General features: G+C 36.3%; 1 protein-coding gene and 2 long non-coding RNA genes across 4 annotated transcripts; all 3 read left to right on the forward strand.

Annotated features, from left to right (window-relative positions):
• Positions 1-1,398: 1,398 nt before the first annotated feature.
• LOC135117370 (uncharacterized) lies at positions 1,399-4,114 on the forward strand. The gene is made up of 3 exons (XR_010276854.1): positions 1,399-1,509; positions 3,480-3,595; positions 3,998-4,114. It is a non-coding gene; the product is annotated as an uncharacterized LOC135117370 (long non-coding RNA).
• Positions 4,115-5,099: 985 nt separating this feature from the next.
• On the forward strand, positions 5,100-6,282 carry LOC135117367 (uncharacterized). Its single transcript, XR_010276852.1, has 3 exons — positions 5,100-5,193; positions 5,479-5,596; positions 5,866-6,282. It is a non-coding gene; the product is annotated as an uncharacterized LOC135117367 (long non-coding RNA).
• Positions 6,283-7,321: 1,039 nt separating this feature from the next.
• LOC110380503 (uncharacterized protein DDB_G0283357-like) lies at positions 7,322-18,531 on the forward strand. 2 transcript variants are annotated; one of them, XM_064036454.1, is made up of 8 exons: positions 7,322-7,479; positions 9,097-9,209; positions 12,585-12,651; positions 13,565-13,692; positions 13,976-13,990; positions 14,197-14,266; positions 17,569-17,767; positions 18,430-18,531. In XM_064036454.1, exons 1-8 carry the CDS (start codon positions 7,419-7,421, stop codon positions 18,494-18,496), a joined length of 720 nt encoding a protein of 239 aa, XP_063892524.1. In that variant the 5' UTR covers positions 7,322-7,418; the 3' UTR covers positions 18,497-18,531. The 2 variants fall into 2 exon arrangements, with proteins under 2 accessions (XP_063892524.1, XP_063892525.1); XM_064036455.1 differs by lacking the exons at positions 17,569-17,767; positions 18,430-18,531 and adding exons at positions 14,677-14,792; positions 16,324-16,452.
• The last annotated feature ends 333 nt before the right edge of the window (positions 18,532-18,864 follow it).

Genomic DNA, 18,864 nt, shown 5'->3' on the forward strand with positions numbered 1-18,864 from the left:
GCACATATCCGCCGATGTGCCGACTCAGGCACATTTTCACAGAAAACTAAAAATTACCACACAGAGAAAATTATCCTGTTTGTGAGAACTTGGCTTCAAGAGCGATTATTGACCACAGCGGCTTTTGTATCTAAAACCATCAAGCGTAGGAGATATTACAAGGCATTTGCAATTTATTTACCTGCTCTCTCATGCAAGGGAATCACATTCCAAACTCCTGGGCTAAAAGTTACTTAAAACCTCTACAAAGAAATTAAGGCCCAACCCCGGAAATCAAACCTGTAACCTGGAGCATAGTAGCTTTGTTTCATCCATTAGATCAATGAGACAGGATTTGTAACAAAAAAATTAAATAAATAAGAATAAAAAAATTCTCACCTGGTTTAGCCAATGTCAGAGCCAGAAAACCAAAAGCCAGGATCACCACAAAACGTGACATCTTGCTTAGCTGTCCACACTGTACTAGTATTCCTGATATTCAAGTACCCTTATATAGGCCCAACGTAAATGTCACTTAGGGTTCTTATTGTAGTGTAGGGTATTTATAGGTACCTACAGGTTTTGTGCCTCCAACCAAGGGACGAGTTACTCGTTTATTAATTGGTCTTACATACTATAGTCACTCATCTCTGTCTGAATATCAGGACTAAGAATGACAAAATATGGGATATTTCCCGTAACCAACAATAATAAAATTCGCGTAATCATCTGAGTAGGTGATGATATTCGAAGTTTAATTTATACGACTGAGTTGAAGAATTCTTTCACTGAGTAACATAGACTATATTTTATACAAATCTGAAGATATGTTACATTTATATTTAGTAGTCTCAATAAAATTTTGCGGTAAAGCTCGTAAAAATGGCCTTGACTTTGACTCTGCATACTCAGCAGTCATTCAATAAACCTGTTTTGTGTGAAGATTGCGGTTTAACTAAAGGAAAACGTTGGTCAATAATGATTTTTAAGTGACGAGTAAAAATGTTCTTTAATTTCTTTGTACATAAGTTCAAATTTCAATGTTTTTTAACGATTGTATGTACAAAGTTAGGCACCTGCTGTAGTTTAAAAAGTGCATTGAAATTTCAACTTTATTACAATGAGTTTTAAGCTATAATTTCCTGTACTAGTTATAGCGTACAGTGTTCCTATTACTACCTACCTGTATTTACAAAGTTAGTAATTTGGAAGCAAGCTGCAACTACGATATTAATAGATCATGCTTTTAATTTCGATCCCATTCAAGAACCAAAATTAAGATGCGTGTGCAAGGTTCATTCGGATTGGGTTCACCCCCCACACCGCGTCAACAGAAGTGTTCTGTTTTTACCTACTATACATTACCATATACATTTTTTACTACGTAGTACTTTATAACAGGACAATGAATGTACTAAAGATATTGCACAGTTATTTGAACTTCAGTATCGTAATACTACTCGAACAAGATGACGGGTTTTGTGGCGTTTTTGACCTTAGTGTTTCTCGCTCACTCATTAGGTGCTCCGGGTATGTATATTATTATCCTATTAATATTACATTACTATAAACTCGAAAGTATGTTAAGATCTCTATTCCTCTTTAACGCAAAAACTACTGCATGGATTTTGATGAAAGTTACCAATGTAAAGTTGATACACCCCTGTTTGGCGAGGTTCCTATTTCTGGGTGGTTTAGAAAAAAACGTCAAAACTAACCCTAGTTTCTGAGTCGAGGTGCCCTAAGGTTAGGGTACTTAGCTTGCTTGAAACCAGTTGTGTAGTTGTAATGTCGAACATATAGTAAGTTAAGCTTCATCTGGTTGTATTGAGCGTTGCATTCAACAACTCGGCTAAATGACATATAGACTTATGATTGAATGGCTTCATTCGTTGCTAGTTGACTTCAACCGAAGTCACCATTCAATCAAACAGCTAGCCAGAAAATACCAGAGTGTCAAATCGAAGTGGTTTCTTGGACACACTGGTATTTTCTGGGAAAATTAGCATCATGTCCAGAATTACGAAGAAGTTACTGGATTTACCCGCGAATTTTTGACTTGACTTTGCGGAATTCCCGATGCATCAGTCTGACGTTGTATCAAAATAGCTCCTTAGCTCATCTTAATTATAACTGTTAGGTCATTAATTATAGCTATGTTATCGTTGTTTCGGTTTACCTGCTAACCAAAGATAACATTCACATAAATACGTGGTTTGTTTTGCCAATTCGGTCGTACTAATCGAGTAACAACGGTATTTTGGATTTTTATTTCAAAATTCTTTTGAAACACCAAAGAAATGGGATAAAACTATTTCTCGAGGGAACTACTCCCAGCACTCGGATAAAAAATAGCGTGTTACTATACCCTAGTCACCGAACCGTGAGCCAAAATGTAAACAAAGAATGTCACTTTTTCATGATGGCGGGTGTAACCCAACCGATGACAAAACGTCACATTTTTATGTAAAATGTTCGCAGTATCTGTGGTCTACAATTTAATAGGGTTCTATCTTTGACAGCCAAGTCGTTTAAGTTCTTTTACATGTAAGCGATTTAATACATATTTAAGAAAATAATTTACGGCATTTATTAAAGGACATTGTTCGTCGTCCATACATAGTTCGCCTAAGATCCAACAGGGATCTGTATTTACTCTTTGGGTTGTTGATAATGTATATATTCGATTGAACCTAAATTAAAACAACGGACACTTATGAGAATTCTAAAAAAATTAAAACAATTTCGGGTTTTGAGGTTATAATCATCAATAAATCGTCAATAAAAACATCCGGTATGTAGCAATAACTGTCAAAATGTCAATGTTGTCATCTGTCAATTATTCATCAACTGTCAGTGTCGAAATTAATGCTCGTTTCAAACAGCTCTTTCAATCGAGATTTTTGATATATTATGGCTAATTACGGTTCCAGGACATATCTAATCGGACTGTGTAAGTAAAAATCATTATATATAAAGTGTTGAGAATACTGACGCTTGTCTGTTTCAAACTCTAAGAGTGCTGTTACACAGACTTGGCTGTATGAGTTATAATACCTTTGCCTATAATAAACCTCAAATGGAACCAAAAATTAATAGAACTATCAAGATGGAAGCTAAGGACGGAAGTGAATACTTTTTAAAATGTATTCGAAATTAACAAGACGTGTCCGTTCTATTTTATTATATGTAATGTATATTATTAAAAGCGCTAGTAATTTTAGTAAATGTTTCATGCGTGTTGGTTCATAGGCCAGTTTTAACAATGTCCTTTGATTTCAAATAAGTCTGAAAGGATTACATAAGTTCTACAGACATCGTTCTAAAATATCATTTCTAATGTTGTCAGTAATACTACTTCTGTAGTTATTTTTATAAAATATGTTCACTAATTCAATCGTGACTTATAAAGAACCCTTTTTATGGTTTGTTTACCTTTTTGGCTCATGCCTCCGTGAATAGGGTGTAGCTATTTTCATACCATGTTTCTTTTGTTTCAGTCGATAACTACAAAGACCAGAAGACTGGAAGTAACATTCTAGTTGAACATGTTGTTGAAACTTCAACTTACAATAATGTACCGTTTTCGGAAAACGAATATATAAGACCAATCCTAGTAAGCATATTTATATTTCTTATCAATAAAACTAGAGTAAAACATACATAGTCACAATAATGCAACAAACTGAAGTCTGTAATTTATTTTAATAACAACGATCTTGAAATCCTGCTGTCATTGAACATCCTTGGCAGTCGTTACGGGTTGTCAGATGCCAGTAGGTCTGACACCAAGGGTATTGGGCTATCTCTAACCAAGGAGTATTGGGTTCCCTGGGTAACTGGGTTGAGGGGGTCAGATAGGGCAGTCGCTCCTTGTAAAGCACTGGTACTCACTCAGCTACATCCGGTTAGACTGGAAGCCGACCCCAACATAGTTTGGAAAAAGGATTGGAGGATGAACAACGATCTTGAAATAAGATGTGAAGATATTTTTCTAAGCAGATACCTCTTTTTTCAGTATCTGGACTTCCTGCAGCGTGGGAAAAATTATTTCGAATAACTTTGGATCTACTACAGCTTATTTAATGAAAGGTAAAAAAAAGACAGAAGATATGGTATTTTTTTCGTAGGTCAATAAATATAGCAAAAAATTTGTGTGTATTTTTTATTGCTGCCTGCATTGCCCAAATATTGATATATTTTTTTGTTTTGTTTTGGTCCCTGACACGTATACTGGTAGATAACCAAAATAAATGTACAGGCTTTGTCAAGAACTGGTATTCAAATGTAGACGTTATCATTTTTAGCTTAATTTCAGTGCTATTAATAATTTGAAAGTTAATTATGTAAGGTAAATGCACATCATTACACTCACTTGGGACTTGTTGTTTCTGGCGTCCTGGGGAAACTAGTCGGATAAAAAATAAATCTAATAAAAAATAAACATATGATTCTCACATCTACTATAATGTAGCAGTCTAGTGTTAAAAGAATTTTCACAACTTAGAGATTCATTAGAGGTTAGCCATACAACGACACACTATAACTTCTGTCAGATTGATACGGTCAACAAAAAATACAATGTTGTGCTTATACCTCTATTGCCTCGTTGGCCTAGTCGTCGCAAGTGCAACTGTGCAACTGATGTGCATGAGGTCTTGGGTTCGATTCTCGGAGCGGGCCGAAACTTTCACAAAGCAGCCTGTAGTCTAGAAGTTATTGCTAGTTATTGGTGATTGCGCCTGATCTCTCATCGCTGGTGTCGGATTGCCGCCCCATCGGGCTATGAGAGTGAGGGAATAGTGAGTGCACCTGTGTCTGCAAATGCTTGTGCATAATAATATGTCCTGCGCAGTTGGCTGATCTCCTTGTATGAGAACAGCCGCCGTGGCTAAAATCGGCCTTGGAAGCCATTATTATTATAGAAAACGATTGGACGGATCGTAATAAGTATATGGAGAGATGGAATTAAATATTAAAGGAACCGACTCTTGCGTTATCCCCTTAACACTTCAATGAAAGAATAATGATATGTGTCACTGAAATAATATGTGAAACGAAACACGTTTATTGGTTATCACTACCGGTACTTTAAAAAGTAGGCCTGAATTTATTTTAACCGCAGTAAGTAAATGTGAAGTTGTTCAAACAAGATGCAAGTATTTTTGTCATTCCTGGCTGTTATAATTTTTGCTCACACGTGTGCTGCCCAAGGTTTGTCCAATTATATTTATTTATTTTTTTCACACACATCTGAAATAGATTTTCACTTTCGATTGTTCTGTACTAAATAATTGATACGACAAAAGCGGATGATAAACCTTCAAAAAATAGGGAACTCCTCTTATACGCCGCCAACGCATATTCAACCCATTTGTTGTAAGTGTCCAGGATCGGCAATAATCGCTTTCCACCAGGCAACCTGTCATGTTAATCTTGCCTCTATTACATAACACGTGTTATATAAAATTATTACAACTTTGATTAATATATTTGCAGCCAATAACAGTGGGGACTCTTCCGCTGAGAATGGCAGCTCGAGCATTGCCGTCATAGATAACGCCACATTTGGCAATGGAGCCTTTAGTAACACCCAACCTCAAACTACCACACAACGGTATGAACATTTATGATTTCGGACAATTCCACTAACAGCACTAATATTTTTAGCACCAATGCTAATTCACTTGCAGCAAATGTAAAAGTGCCAAAAAAAATATTTTTAATTCCAGTTACTGGAATACTTCATGATTTCTTCTTTACACGACTAACTAACTGTTGAATTAATAAGAGAACTTTTATTATATTGACTATTTCCACGATAGTCAACATGTGTGCTATGTGTAAAAAATAACTAGTCTTGTATCTATCGCTTTTTTTTTTCAGATGCAGCTTGATACAAAACTTCTTGTCATTATTCATCCCTAATGTGGATTGCTAAGTTGATATTAAGGAGTGGAAGAGATATTTTGTTGTATTGTGGTTGTTAGAATGTATTAAAAATGCGAAGTAAAACTGTTTTTTGTGTTAGCCCGCATGCAAGCTAGTTCATATGACATCAAGAGAAAACTACTTCTTCAGCCTTTGTGTATGTACAAAATCAATGCACTTTCATTTCAATTTGTTCGGTTTTGGCGAGAAAGCCCACAAACAGACATAGTATAGTATAATTAGCAAAGATCTTCTCTCATGCACGTGTATTTAATGCACAGCTTATTGATGAGACACTTTAAAAGTGTAAAGCAAAATTCCTTTGTTCAAACAAAATGAATAATGCAGCTGGGAAAAAACTACGTAACTGGAGTTTCCATTTAGGTACATACTTACATTGTTTTAATTCATTTTATACCTAATTATGTATTTATAAATAAATGTTGCTTAGCTCTTTTTAGGAGTTTTTTATGCTAAGTGCAGTTGATACATTACTGTTGCTTACTTTTTGAAAGTGACTTGTCTTCAAAAAATGTTACTGTGTTTGAACTTTCTCGTAGGTTACGTCAGGAGAAAGTCTCATAAATGACGGCAGAAAGAACTATATGGAGGAAGATATTTTATAAAATTAAGATAACAGCAGGAGGATGATGATACTTATTTGTAAATGCACAAAGTTGATGATTTTCAAAGCGTTTAAATACAGCTTTTTTTGCTCACTTTGCTGTGGTTTGCTATGGTGTCGATAATAATAAACAAAAACCTATAATTAACAGAATATCATCAAAACCAATTTCGTGTAAGTTAGATCCTTTTAAACCTTCGTGTTTTTGTGGTTATCTAAAAAAAGTCAAAAACAGGACTTAACTTTGTAGTCGTGACTTTACGCAGGCATTTGAAAAAAGGTGTGAGAATACATGTATCTTGTTAAGAATGGAACCTTAGAAATAGCGAATTCCATTCATTATTATCTAGTTCTTTCTACTATACTATGTAGGGGTCTTCTTCCAGTCTTATCTGGTTGTAGCTGAGTACCAGTGTTTTACATGGTGCAACTAATTTTCAGACTTATGTCTTAAACATTACTGTCTTCAACCAGTTAACTGTGTTTTAACCAGGGTTGACTGATTTTATTTTCTTGTCAGACTTACTACTCGTTACGACTTCCAAAGATGGACATGCACATGGAAGCCAAGGCTCACTATATTAATGCCTTCCAAAATCAAAAAATTTCAAATTGCTTTAAATACCCAGTTAACTTTCTCTAGGTAAAGTACCTGTAATTTCATAATTTTTCGCTGACGTCGCTCGTGTAGACCAAAGATTTAAATCTGCAAAAGACGTAAGCAGTGTTATCTATGCAGGCATTGACACCTGTGGAAATTTTGAGTAGGTATTATTCAACCTTTTTAGTCTGAGTATATAATATTCTGTTTTAAACCATGCTGATGTACTAATATAGTCGTGCGGATACTTTAACTTCAGTGTTGTGAGAAGCTCGTTGCAAGATGACGGGTTTTGTGGTATTCCTGACCTTGGTTATTGTCGCTCATATTACCGCTGCCCCAGGTATGTATGTTTAAATCTTTATTAATATTTCATGTAAATAATCCTATGAGTATGAGTTATTTTCATTGTATCCTATTACCGAATAGGATACTTAGAGAAGGTTATTGACCTATTAATTATTTGGAAATCTCATTGTTTCCCTTGTTGTTTGCGATGAAAAAAACATCCAATAAAAGTTTAAAATTGTAGCCAAAGGTTCTGCAAACGATAATACATATATCAAGTTAGATATTAAAAGTTTTAAATCTTTATTAATTTTTCATTTTGTAGAAAATACTACAAAAAAAAACTCAACAAAATCAGCAACAGGAGGAACTTATCCATACGTCAAAAAAAATAATACCACTATCATCATCAACAGTCATCACCTGTTTGATCACTTTATATGACATTATGAAGCTAAGGAAAGCTTTTTTATATCCCAAAAATATTTTTTCTTTGTTTTCATTTCACATATCAAAAGTGCTCAAGTATACTCGACAAACAAAACTGTTAACATCTATAGATCTACGTAAAGAATCATAACGTCACATGTTTATATTATGTCTAACTAATCCACGAATTGGATGAGGTCAAAAGGATGAATCATAACAATAGTCAATTACGAATAACAATTAATGGGGTTTTCCCACGAGTTCGTAACTTAACCAAACGGAATTCTCAAGGACGGTGATGTCAGGTCGAAATGCGGGTTTTTGTTCATGCGTGCCTTAATATGCATGTTTCGTCAGCATTGTATGTATTTTTGCTTGGGTAAACCCAACGCATTCTTACGCGATTTGCTGTCCATGTATGAAGTTAAATGCAGCTCTCGTCAAAATAATGAATAAATCTCCGATGTTAGCTATTGTCTTGCGCATATGTAATAGTATATTGTTCATTTATTTTGTTTGTTGTGTAAAGACTTGTAAAAAAAATATCTATTACAGCACTCGTGGCATCTAAATTATAAAATAAATAAATAATAAATAAAAATAAATAATAATGTTTATTGAAGACCAATCGTCCAAGGGCACGCCACCATCGTGGCGGTAAGTCCCCTCTTTGAGGAGTGGCTCGGGAGGAGTCATGGCGCCCTCACGTACCGCATGACGCAGGTCCACACCGGACACGGTTGTTTCGGGAGGTACCTGCACCGCATCGGTCGTGAGGAGGCGCCCGGGTGTCACCATTGTGCGGAGTGGGTGTCACCCACAGCGGGAGGGGTCATTTGATGATTTTTGACGTCGGAAAAAAAAAGACCAATCGTCCATCAGCCAGGTCTTCTGATTTAAAGCCTCAGTCATAGAGCCAATAGTTAGGTTCCATGCAACCTTGTATTATATTTGGAGCAAATAAAATTGATCTGTATTTTTCATTGCTCATCATACACTCGTGTTTAAAGGTGCATCTAGTAGCTTGCGCTTGTTGAGGCACATGAGCAGGTTATATGCATTTAAAAGCGTACGGGTCCAGCGACTCGCGCATGTACCAAAGCAAAATACTCACCCGCGTGCTCTTGTCACTTGCGCATGTTAACTTGCTCCAGCTACATGCAACGTGTAGACACACCCTCAGTTCCTTTTGAGAATAAGGCCTTATATACTGTAATAATATTTTTACTTTGGTATTTTTCAGCGACAAATTACGGCGACGCGTATGCAGACGATAGTAGCTTAGGCGTAGTTGTTGTTAGTGGCTCCTCTTTCGGAGATGGTGCATTTGCAACTAATTGGAGACCATCAGTTCAAGTAAGTATTTATTCCATCTACACCTATAATATGCTTCGTCACATGTTTTCTTTTATTATATCCAAATTATTTTCGGTTATAGAGAATACGAGACTTATGGTTCAGGTTTCTTTCCCATGTTGGATTCACTATCAGTGTACTGGGATTCTATAAAACTCGATCAACAACTCGCATTTCACTTCGATTCGTAATGTCATTTCATACTTTAGGGGAGGTAGGGGAGGGATGGGCACTTTTTCACAATTTATTGCATAAAAAATCAGATTTTACAGATCATTATCAACTTTTATTGCCATTTCTTATATTCGGCTAGATATAATGAAAGAGCTTTCCTAAAAATTACAATCAGTTTCAACATTACGAGATATTTAAACGGTTTTATTTAGCTCACCCCGTTTGTTTTATTATTTATTCTTGGATCAAATTTAGTAATTCAAATTTCACCCTCTTCCTGTCAACCGATTGGTCTGAAATTTTGTATACACCTTTAATTAAATCCAATATGGCCGCCGGCACAAAATGGCACAGCCCCCTCAATATGGGTATCAAATGAAAGGGCTACACAAGTAGAATACTGTCAGCAACCCCAGCGGGCGCAACAGGGCCAAGGCCTGCCTGCACGTCGATTCTATAAAATTCGAACAACAACTCGCATTTCACTTCGCTATTCACTCTCACTTCGCATTCGATTCAGAACGACCTTGATTTTGCATTCTGTAAACATCACCTAATCACTTGCGAAGTGAAGTGAGCTCGACATCGACCAATGCTGTGCTAGTGACTTCCCACTCGACAAAATGTCAACCGAGATTAATCAGTTTTAATTTTATCAGTTTTGACACAGAATTTTAGCTAAATATGATGTTTTAGTTATAATTTGTTATTGTAAGGAATTTGAGGCAGCTTTTAAATATAAAATAAACAGAAATCTCTAAATTCGTGCTGTGAATATAATCTATGCTTACCCTACGAAAAAAAATACTGACAGCGCCAATTTGCCTTTCTTGCTGATTTTGAGGAAACCTTATATATTTTTTACTACGGCCGGATTGTTCAGAGCTTCCACTACTTCATTTATGCAACGAGATGCAGACGGTTGCGATAAATAAGTTCTGATGCCCTCTTTAATAACCTTCTGGTAACCGCCACTAGCCAAGAATGATAAAGTACATAGTATCTGTGAAACAATAAATCAATAAAAAATGTAATACCTACTTTATCTGGATTTAGTGAAAACAAAATTGAGACCAATTTGGTTATTTTCATGCTTAAGAGAATACCAATATTATAACTGAAGTACAGAGTCTTTGAAAACATATCAGCTGGCGGGGAAACCACATAAAGGGAATACTCCTTATTAAGAACTAAGTGTTTTTCTTATTATTGTGTGCTTGATTACAATTTTTCAACTATAAACTGTGTCAATACTTACTTTTACACGAGTTGTAAGTCCTTTGCCTCGACGTTTTGTGGGCTTTATCAGGGCAGTAAATCAGACTCCAGTTGGTCAATTAGCTCCTTTGACAATCTATATATGCTCACATAGTCATCATCGCGAGTTAATAAAGATAAACTACGAATTCTAGCAGATTGTTGACGCTTTTCTAAATTATCTAAAGCATGAGCTTCTTCTAATAAAGATTTAAGCAAAAACATTCTAGCCATCGTTAAAGGTAGGCACTTAATCACTTTAAAACACTTAGAACTTTATTTAAACACTATTTTAAATATAATAGTCTCTAGATCAAGTTGGCAACGGTACCTGAAACAAGATTCTATAAAGGATTTTTCGCGCAGATTTATAACCTCACAAATTTTCACTGACGAAGAAGAGCAAAATTTACAAATTATACATTACATGGTATGTCCAAGCCTCCCTACCATAGGGAGCATTGGACACTTTTGACTTAGTTTATGAAAAAAAAATCGGTAAAAAAACTTTTAAGTTAAACGGTTTTATCTTATGTGCACTGAAAACTAGAAAATAAAAAATAGTTACTTACCTGTCAACCTACGTAGGTGGTCCCGGTCATATTAGACTAAAATAAAACGTGGGGCCCATTAACTATTGCTGTAGTACTCTCTTCTAAAGGTATAATAGGTGTGGATTGCATCGACTTACTATAATTGTAACTGGAGATTTTGACAATCAATAATTAATAATAGAAAATACACATACCTTTCATTAGTTTTCTCTTTATAACGATCCAAAACCGCAACAAAATATTTAAGTACTTTTACGAGTGTTTGTTCTTGACAACTCACAGAAATGACAGATAGTCTATGGATGAACACCGTTACCAGTCGGTAACGTAAACTACCCAATAAAACAAAACTATGATCAGAAATCAGAATAAAAGGACCCCCTTTATTCTGATTTGATCATGTCTCCCAACTGCCCATCTCTCCCTACCTCCCTATAGATAGACAGATTTTGACAGATCTGTCAAAATCTCGACTTTGATTTAGTTCAACTTGTCAACACGCTCGATAGTGTAGCGCTAGTGTAGTTTGACAATGTCAATCACGAAACTTTAAGGTAGAATTCCGTGGGTCGCGATTGTCGCAGCCGCGCGCGACAAAAGTCAACCTATGAAAATGTATGGCACCGCTGCCGAGGGCTGCGACAGTCGCGCGCGGACGACGAATTTCGTGAGCCGCTCGCGGCCGTACGCTTCTCAACATGGTCTAGCGCTTAATAACATCTATAGAATTTTAGTAAAACCAGAATTAAATTTTTGACAATGCCGCGAGCAGCTTACGAAATTCGTCGGCCGCGCGCGACTGTCACGGGCCTCGACAACGGTGCCATACATTTTCATAGGTTGACTATTGTCGCGTCCACGGAATTCTACCTTTAGATCGAAGTCGAAGTGAGAGTGATGTCGAAGTGAGTTGTGATATTTTATAGAATCGACATGCTGTCCGTGATCACCAAGACACACAAAAAACAAAAACATTTGACTGACAAATCACTTTGGCAAGATTTTGTCAAAATCTCCGATACACTGCATATTAAGGTTACTGTTACTGCCTTTTTATCGTCCCACTGCTGGGCACAGGCCTCCTCTTACACGGAGAAGGATTGAGCATTAATCACCACGCTTGTTCAATGCGGGTTGGTGATTTCAGACTTTGTAGTCCAGGCTCCCTCAAGATGTTTTCCATCACCTTTTTATCAGCCATTGGTGTCCAAGATATACTTAGAAAGTACATACAAACTTAGAAAAGTTGCATTGGTACTTGCTTGACCTGGAATCGAACCCACACTCTCATACTCGAGAGGTGGGTTCTTTACCCACTAGGCCACCACGACTTTTAAGGCTATTTGTAAAGGTTATTCTCAAGTAATATTTAACTTCCATCATGTTTCAGGCGCAGAATCCTGCCACTGAGCAAGCAAATCTGGATTACTCAACATCGTGCCCACCATGTAATCAAGGTATAATTTTAAAATAACCTCATCCACTTTCCGTATTTTTAAATAAATAATAAAATAAATAACATTTATTTCAAGTAACTTTGACTCAAACATAATATACAAAAAATACCAGTAAACACAAAAAATTGTTAGTAACACTTACACCTATGTTAGTAGTTACATTTTGGGCTTAGATCTGTGTAAACCATAACAGCCCGTGAGAAATGGCACAGCATCGACCCAAGTACACACAGTCAAGCCTGCTTGCTATCATGCTTAGAATACTGTTGGAGCTGGCCCGCACTCTGTTCACCAGGGATGCGCACCTCTTACGCATTGTTGCATAAAAACAATCTATTTGTGCATGTGCAAACATCCCCGATGCGCTACAAAAGCGAGGCAGCCCCACCAGTACTCTAAACGCATTATTATATTGAACGCGGAGAGCGTTGTATGTTCTTTGCGTATATCCTGCCCACAGGCTACATGTGTAGAAATTGGTACAGTAAGCTATAAAGAGAGTGAGCTTGACCTTAAGTGAGCACCGTGCAAACCTGCGAGCTATCATGTTTGCTCGAACTGACAACGCTCTCCGCTCTCGCTCAATGTCTTCATCGTCCTTGAGACTAGGCGTTAACACATGACCAAGATATTTAAATTTGAATACTCTTCTCAATGCTGTTCCGTTGAGTATTGGTGGTATATTATCATGTGTTCTACCCCTAGTCTCAAAAACCATGATCTCAGACTTTTTACAGTTATACACCAACCCATGGGATTTGGCGTACTCCTCACACAAAGACACAAGATTTTTATCTCTAGATAATTTTACTTATCAGATAAATCATTAATTAACATTTTTTTTACAATTTGGTTGGGATCGAAATAGTCAAGTTATCCATTCTTCTCTGTTATTTACCTACTATTTTTGCAGTTCCATTTTCAGGAAATAAGAAACCTGTCTCATTTTCAATACACGGCGATTCAGGATGGGTGACGGTTGAAAACTCAACTTTTGGCGATGGAGCTTTTGCAAACCATCGTTTTGATAAACCACTGCACGTAAGGATTTTTTATCGTTCTTTAGAATCATACAAAGCAGAAAAGAAAATGCATAATAATTTAGTCGTTTCTATCACCCCATCCTCCGAGCTTTTCCCAATCATGTTGGGGTCAGCTTCCAGTCTAACCGGACTCAGCTGATTACCAGTGCTTTACAAGAAGCGACTGCCTATCTGACCTCCTCAACCCAGTTACCCGGGCAACCCGATACCCGTTTCTATGTGCTTTTTAATTTGATTTAAATTAACAACAAAATTCTTAATTGTTATATTTTTGTTTTCAGGTGGTGAATAATCAGGTACCTATTTACATGGCAATTTTAGAATAACTTTAATCCATTGGCATTAAAAAAATCATAGAATGGTTCTACGCCAATATCGTCCACTAAGTGATATTTTCTTTTTCCTAGTATCGTAAACAGAGATGGTTTTCCCTGTCTACGCCTAGTATCTTCTCAAAAGTGCAAACCCACTAACAGAGTTATATTTACTTTCTTTATCTAAGGTGCTGGTCGGATCGGCCCCGGAGGCTCTAAATGTGGTATCATCAGCCACATGTCCACCGTGTCCTCAAGGTTTGTTGTAACTTCCATTAATAAATTATGATCTCAGTAATGGTGACAAAAGTCCTTAAGAACCCTTTTAAGTTTTGGCTAAAATCGATTTTGGCTTCGCTGGTCTAGTGGTCCAACAACGCGACTGCTGTGTAAGAGGCCTTTGTTCGAGACCCGATACGGCTCGAAATCGTTTTGTAGGTTTTCTTAACTTTTACAAAGAATGCACCTGATCTTTCTGAGATCATGTTGAATTACCGTCCTATGACAATGAAAAAATAACGAGTGCACTTTTTTGTCTACACACTATAAGAACAGCCGTCTCAGCTGTAAAATAGGCTGGGACGCTCTTAATATCGATTTATTTATTTTTACTTTTTTACTTCAATGATTCAAAACTCTAATTTCTCTGGTCTATTTAATTATTTCAGGGAACAAAATTGGTAATACGTATGCCAAAAATGGAGCCTCAGGGGTAGTGATTGTTGAAAACTCAAAATTTGGCAATGGAGCGTTTTCGAGATATGATTGGCCTAGATCACATTACGTAAGGAATTTATGGCTACCTATTTATATGTTTTTATTTGTCTATACGTGTGGAGAAATTAGAAAAGTTTCGTTATAATAATATATACCTTGACATCTTTTCATTTCATCATCATCCATTAGCAGAACGAAGTTTGTTAAAGTTTCAATTCTTACTACTTGTCGGCCTACTGGCCTATTAACCAATTTTGAATTTGGAGTACTTAAAAAGAATAATATAAAAACAAAATACCCGACTGCACACTAAAAAAAGAGTAAAACAAGCCCCACAATAATATTGATCAATCAAATGCTAAAAACTAATTATGTAATACCGTTTAAACAATACCTATATTAAAATACACTACAATATGTGTTCGTAATCGATAGTTAAATAAACAGAAACTTATTTTGAATACAAATTTACTGAATATAATTTATAAATATTGATGGAAAGCATCGCAGGCGGGGACCAACAGAGGCTTATTTATAGTCATTTCGGTTGTGCACCATTTAGCAGAATTTTCGTTGGTGGCGGTCAAGGTGGTCCCCGCCTGCGATGCTTTCCATCAATATTTATAAATTATATTCAGTAAATTTGTATTCAAAATAAGTTTCTGTTTATTTAACTATCGATTACGAACACATATTGTAGTGTATTTTAATATAGGTATTGTTTAAACGGTATTACATAATTAGTTTTTAGCATTTGATTGATCAATATTATTGTGGGGCTTGTTTTACTTTTTAGTGTGCAGTCGGGTATTTCGTTTTTAATAATAATTCTTTTATTTATAACTTTTAGCTGTTTTTATTTAACGAAAATGTTGTAGATGTAGAAGACTATGTACCTTACTTTACCTTACTTTACCTTATGCGTGTGCCCGCATTCGGGCTGTATACTCGAGCATATCCCCCTCCGCACCGCGCCGCGCGCCGCATGCCAGGCCACGCCCTATCTTTTTGCTTGCTAACGCATGAGTTGCTTTGCGTTGACGCAGAATTAACATGTTCCCGTGGGAATTTTGAGAAAAAACGTATCCTATATTAATTACTCCCGTGATTGAAATGAATCTAATGATACCGCATACATATTTTTTTAAAGGGAAATTTAGAAAAAATATCCCGTGGGACTTTTAGGATAAAATGTATCCTATGACACTCCCGTAATCAAGACAAATCTAACGATACCTCATACATCAAAATCCATCAAGCCGTTTAGGCTACAGGAGGTCACAAAGGAACAGACATACATACATACTTACATACACTCGAAAAACATTACCCTCCTTCTTTGGCAGTCGGGTAAAAATGGGTTGTCTGTGTTGTGTCATGTCATTTGTGCTTTCATGAAAATGTATTTATAATTTTCTCCTAAATAAATATTATTGTGGATTCTATTGTGTGTTACTCTCTGGGGTGGGAAGAAGCTCCCACTAACAAAGTTTTATGTTGTTAGTTTTTTTATTTTGTTTTAGTATTGTATAACAATATATTTTTTTTATTTGGCTAAAAATGTATTAAATATTAAGCATATTATTATCTCTTTCCAGGTGCAGAATAATGTCTAACATGTCAGGAATTCTAAATAAGTTTTAAGATTACCACAAACTTTAAGATTACTGTCTTTGACTATCTCAATTTTGTGTTGCATTCTTTTATTTAAATAAAATAAGTTGAGAATAAATTATTTTTAATTTATACGAAAACCTATTGTCTAGACAGTGTATTTATTTCTTATTGACCCTGACATACAGTTTGATAGATAACAAACAAGCTAAACATTTAGGACAAAATTATCATTTTATATCCAGTTTATTCAATACCAGCTCATGACTAGGGTACCTACAAAGTATAATACTGAGATCTTTCAGCAGATTTTCAGTGAACATAGCTGTTTGGATTTTCAGAGATCAGGCAGCTACACAGGACATATAATTTATTATAACACCCAAGCATTTGCGCAGACACAGGTCCACTCACTATTCCTTCACTCTGATAGCCCGATGGGACGGCAATCCGATACGGCCGGAGAGAGATCAGCCGCAGGACAGATATTCACGCGCTTCCTATAGTTTCTGACTCTGAGCTGCTTTGTGAAAGTTTTTAAAACCTAGAAAGCGAGTTCGGCTCGTTCCGGGAATTGAACCCTAGACGTGTACGTAATAATGTCTAAGAAGTCGAAAATGTTTCTAAAACCGAAAATAGTGTGTGTTAACCCTACCATACTATCTATGAAAAAAAGACAAGTTTATTAGCATTACATAGAGATATCATTTCACCTATAAAAGAAAAGACAGTTGTTTCGGCTACAGTAAGTGCATTTGTGAAGTCAGTGTAGCAAGATGAAAATCATTTTGGTATTCCTAGCTGTTTTATTTTTTGCCGACACGTGCTTAGCCCAAGGTTTGTTATGTATACCATTGAATTCTTATTAACAGTTTGTAGCATACCTCCAAAGAATTTTTAGCGATACGTGAATTAACTTATAATTTATCATCACATAACTAGAAGACTGGCTTCAAATCTTTAACCTAAAAAAATATTGGAAAGAGTTAAAATTAATGATCAAATTATTTTTAAGACTAACTTACAGCCAAGTAGGTAGGTATAGCTTCTATTTAGGGTATTATAGAAGTGGCCAAGCTTGCGACTTGCCTAAAATTCCTCCTTAAAATGTCAACCAGTTCTAGCGATCTCCACCTATTATTCTTGATCTTAAAGAGTATTTCACAAATCTATATGATTATGTACGTGAAACCATTCAAGTATTTTTGAAACATATATTTTTGTTATAGCTAGTAACTATGGAAACACAAATGCTACAAATGGCAGCACTGGACTGGTAGTTATAGACAATGCTACATTTGCAAATGGAGCATTTAGCAATGGAGGTTCTGGTAGTGGCACTGGTAGCAGTTCTGGAAGCAGTTCTGGTACTTCTGGAAGCAGTTCTCGTGGCAGTTCCGGAAGTAACAACCAGTCCAAACCTGCATCGTAAGCACATTAATATACCTACCTCGTTGACTACCGCGTTGGTCTAGTGGTCGCAACCGCGGCACAGCAGCGAGCACAGCAGCTCGAGGTCTCGGGTTCGATTCCCGGGTCGGGCCGAAATCGCTTTGTGGGTTTTCTTAAACTTTCACAAAGCAGCCCGTAGTCTGGAAGTTGGTGATTGATTCTCTCGTGCAGCGGAGAGCACGTAAATGTCGGTCCTGCGCCTGATCACTTTCCGGTCGTGTCGGATTGCCGTCCCATCGGGTTATGAGAGTGAAGGAATAGGGAGTGCACCTGTGTCTGCGCAAATGCTCGTGCAATATAATTCTTATGTCCTGCGCAGCTGGCTGATCTCCTAATATGACAACAGCCGCCGTGGCCGAAATTGGCTAAAACTCACCATCTCTCTTTTTACGCTCTTTATGTACCAGGGCCACGGTAACTCTTTCGAACAATCCCGCTGTCCCGGCAGACTTACTGGGCCTCTTCTTATCGAAAAAAGCTACAGGTTTTAATGACTTAAGTAATAATATCTAGTGTTGACGTTTATAAGTCTATATAAAATATAACCTTTTATCCACTCGAAGTACTGCTTCATGGTAAACTTTTGCGTTTTCGAACAAGATTTAATAATACTTGAATTTGTTTTTTTCTGATTCCAGTTGCGGCCCAATAAAAACCATTATATCAACAATCATTCCTAGCCTTAATTGTTCCACAAGCGGCTGAGAAATGTGAAAACTATTTACTATGGTATATTAAAAGTTTAAAATCGAATTTGTTTTTTCATTGGAAACTGTCCCCTATTCAAATGTAATCACAAAGTGTGCCTAAACCTAAATAATATTAATACTAAATGATTGGAAAAAACGTGTAGCTGACTTGCAAGACATTTATAGACAGATGTAACATAACCTTTATGCAGATTACATAAAAGTACAACAATAAAACTGATACAAAATAAAAAATCTGCAATAAAATCAACTTACGTTTTACTATTTAATTTACCTATTTTTATTGTTTTTTACAACTATAAAATTACGTAAAACCTCATACAATTGGCCATTACTAAGTTTTAAACCTTATTTTTTCCTGCT

This window comes from Helicoverpa armigera, chromosome 10 (genome assembly GCF_030705265.1).
Source record: "Helicoverpa armigera isolate CAAS_96S chromosome 10, ASM3070526v1, whole genome shotgun sequence".
NCBI classification, from domain to species: domain Eukaryota; kingdom Metazoa; phylum Arthropoda; class Insecta; order Lepidoptera; family Noctuidae; genus Helicoverpa; species Helicoverpa armigera.

Coding starts and splice junctions, on each gene's coding strand:
- LOC110380503 (XM_064036454.1), top strand. CDS start 7,419: ATGACGGGTTTTGTGGTATTCCTGACCTTGGTTATTGTCGCTCATATT. Junction 9,210..12,584: donor ATTGGAGACCATCAGTTCAA/GTAAGTATTTAT, acceptor ATCATGTTTCAG/GCGCAGAATCCTGCCACTGA. Junction 12,652..13,564: donor GTGCCCACCATGTAATCAAG/GTATAATTTTAA, acceptor CTATTTTTGCAG/TTCCATTTTCAGGAAATAAG.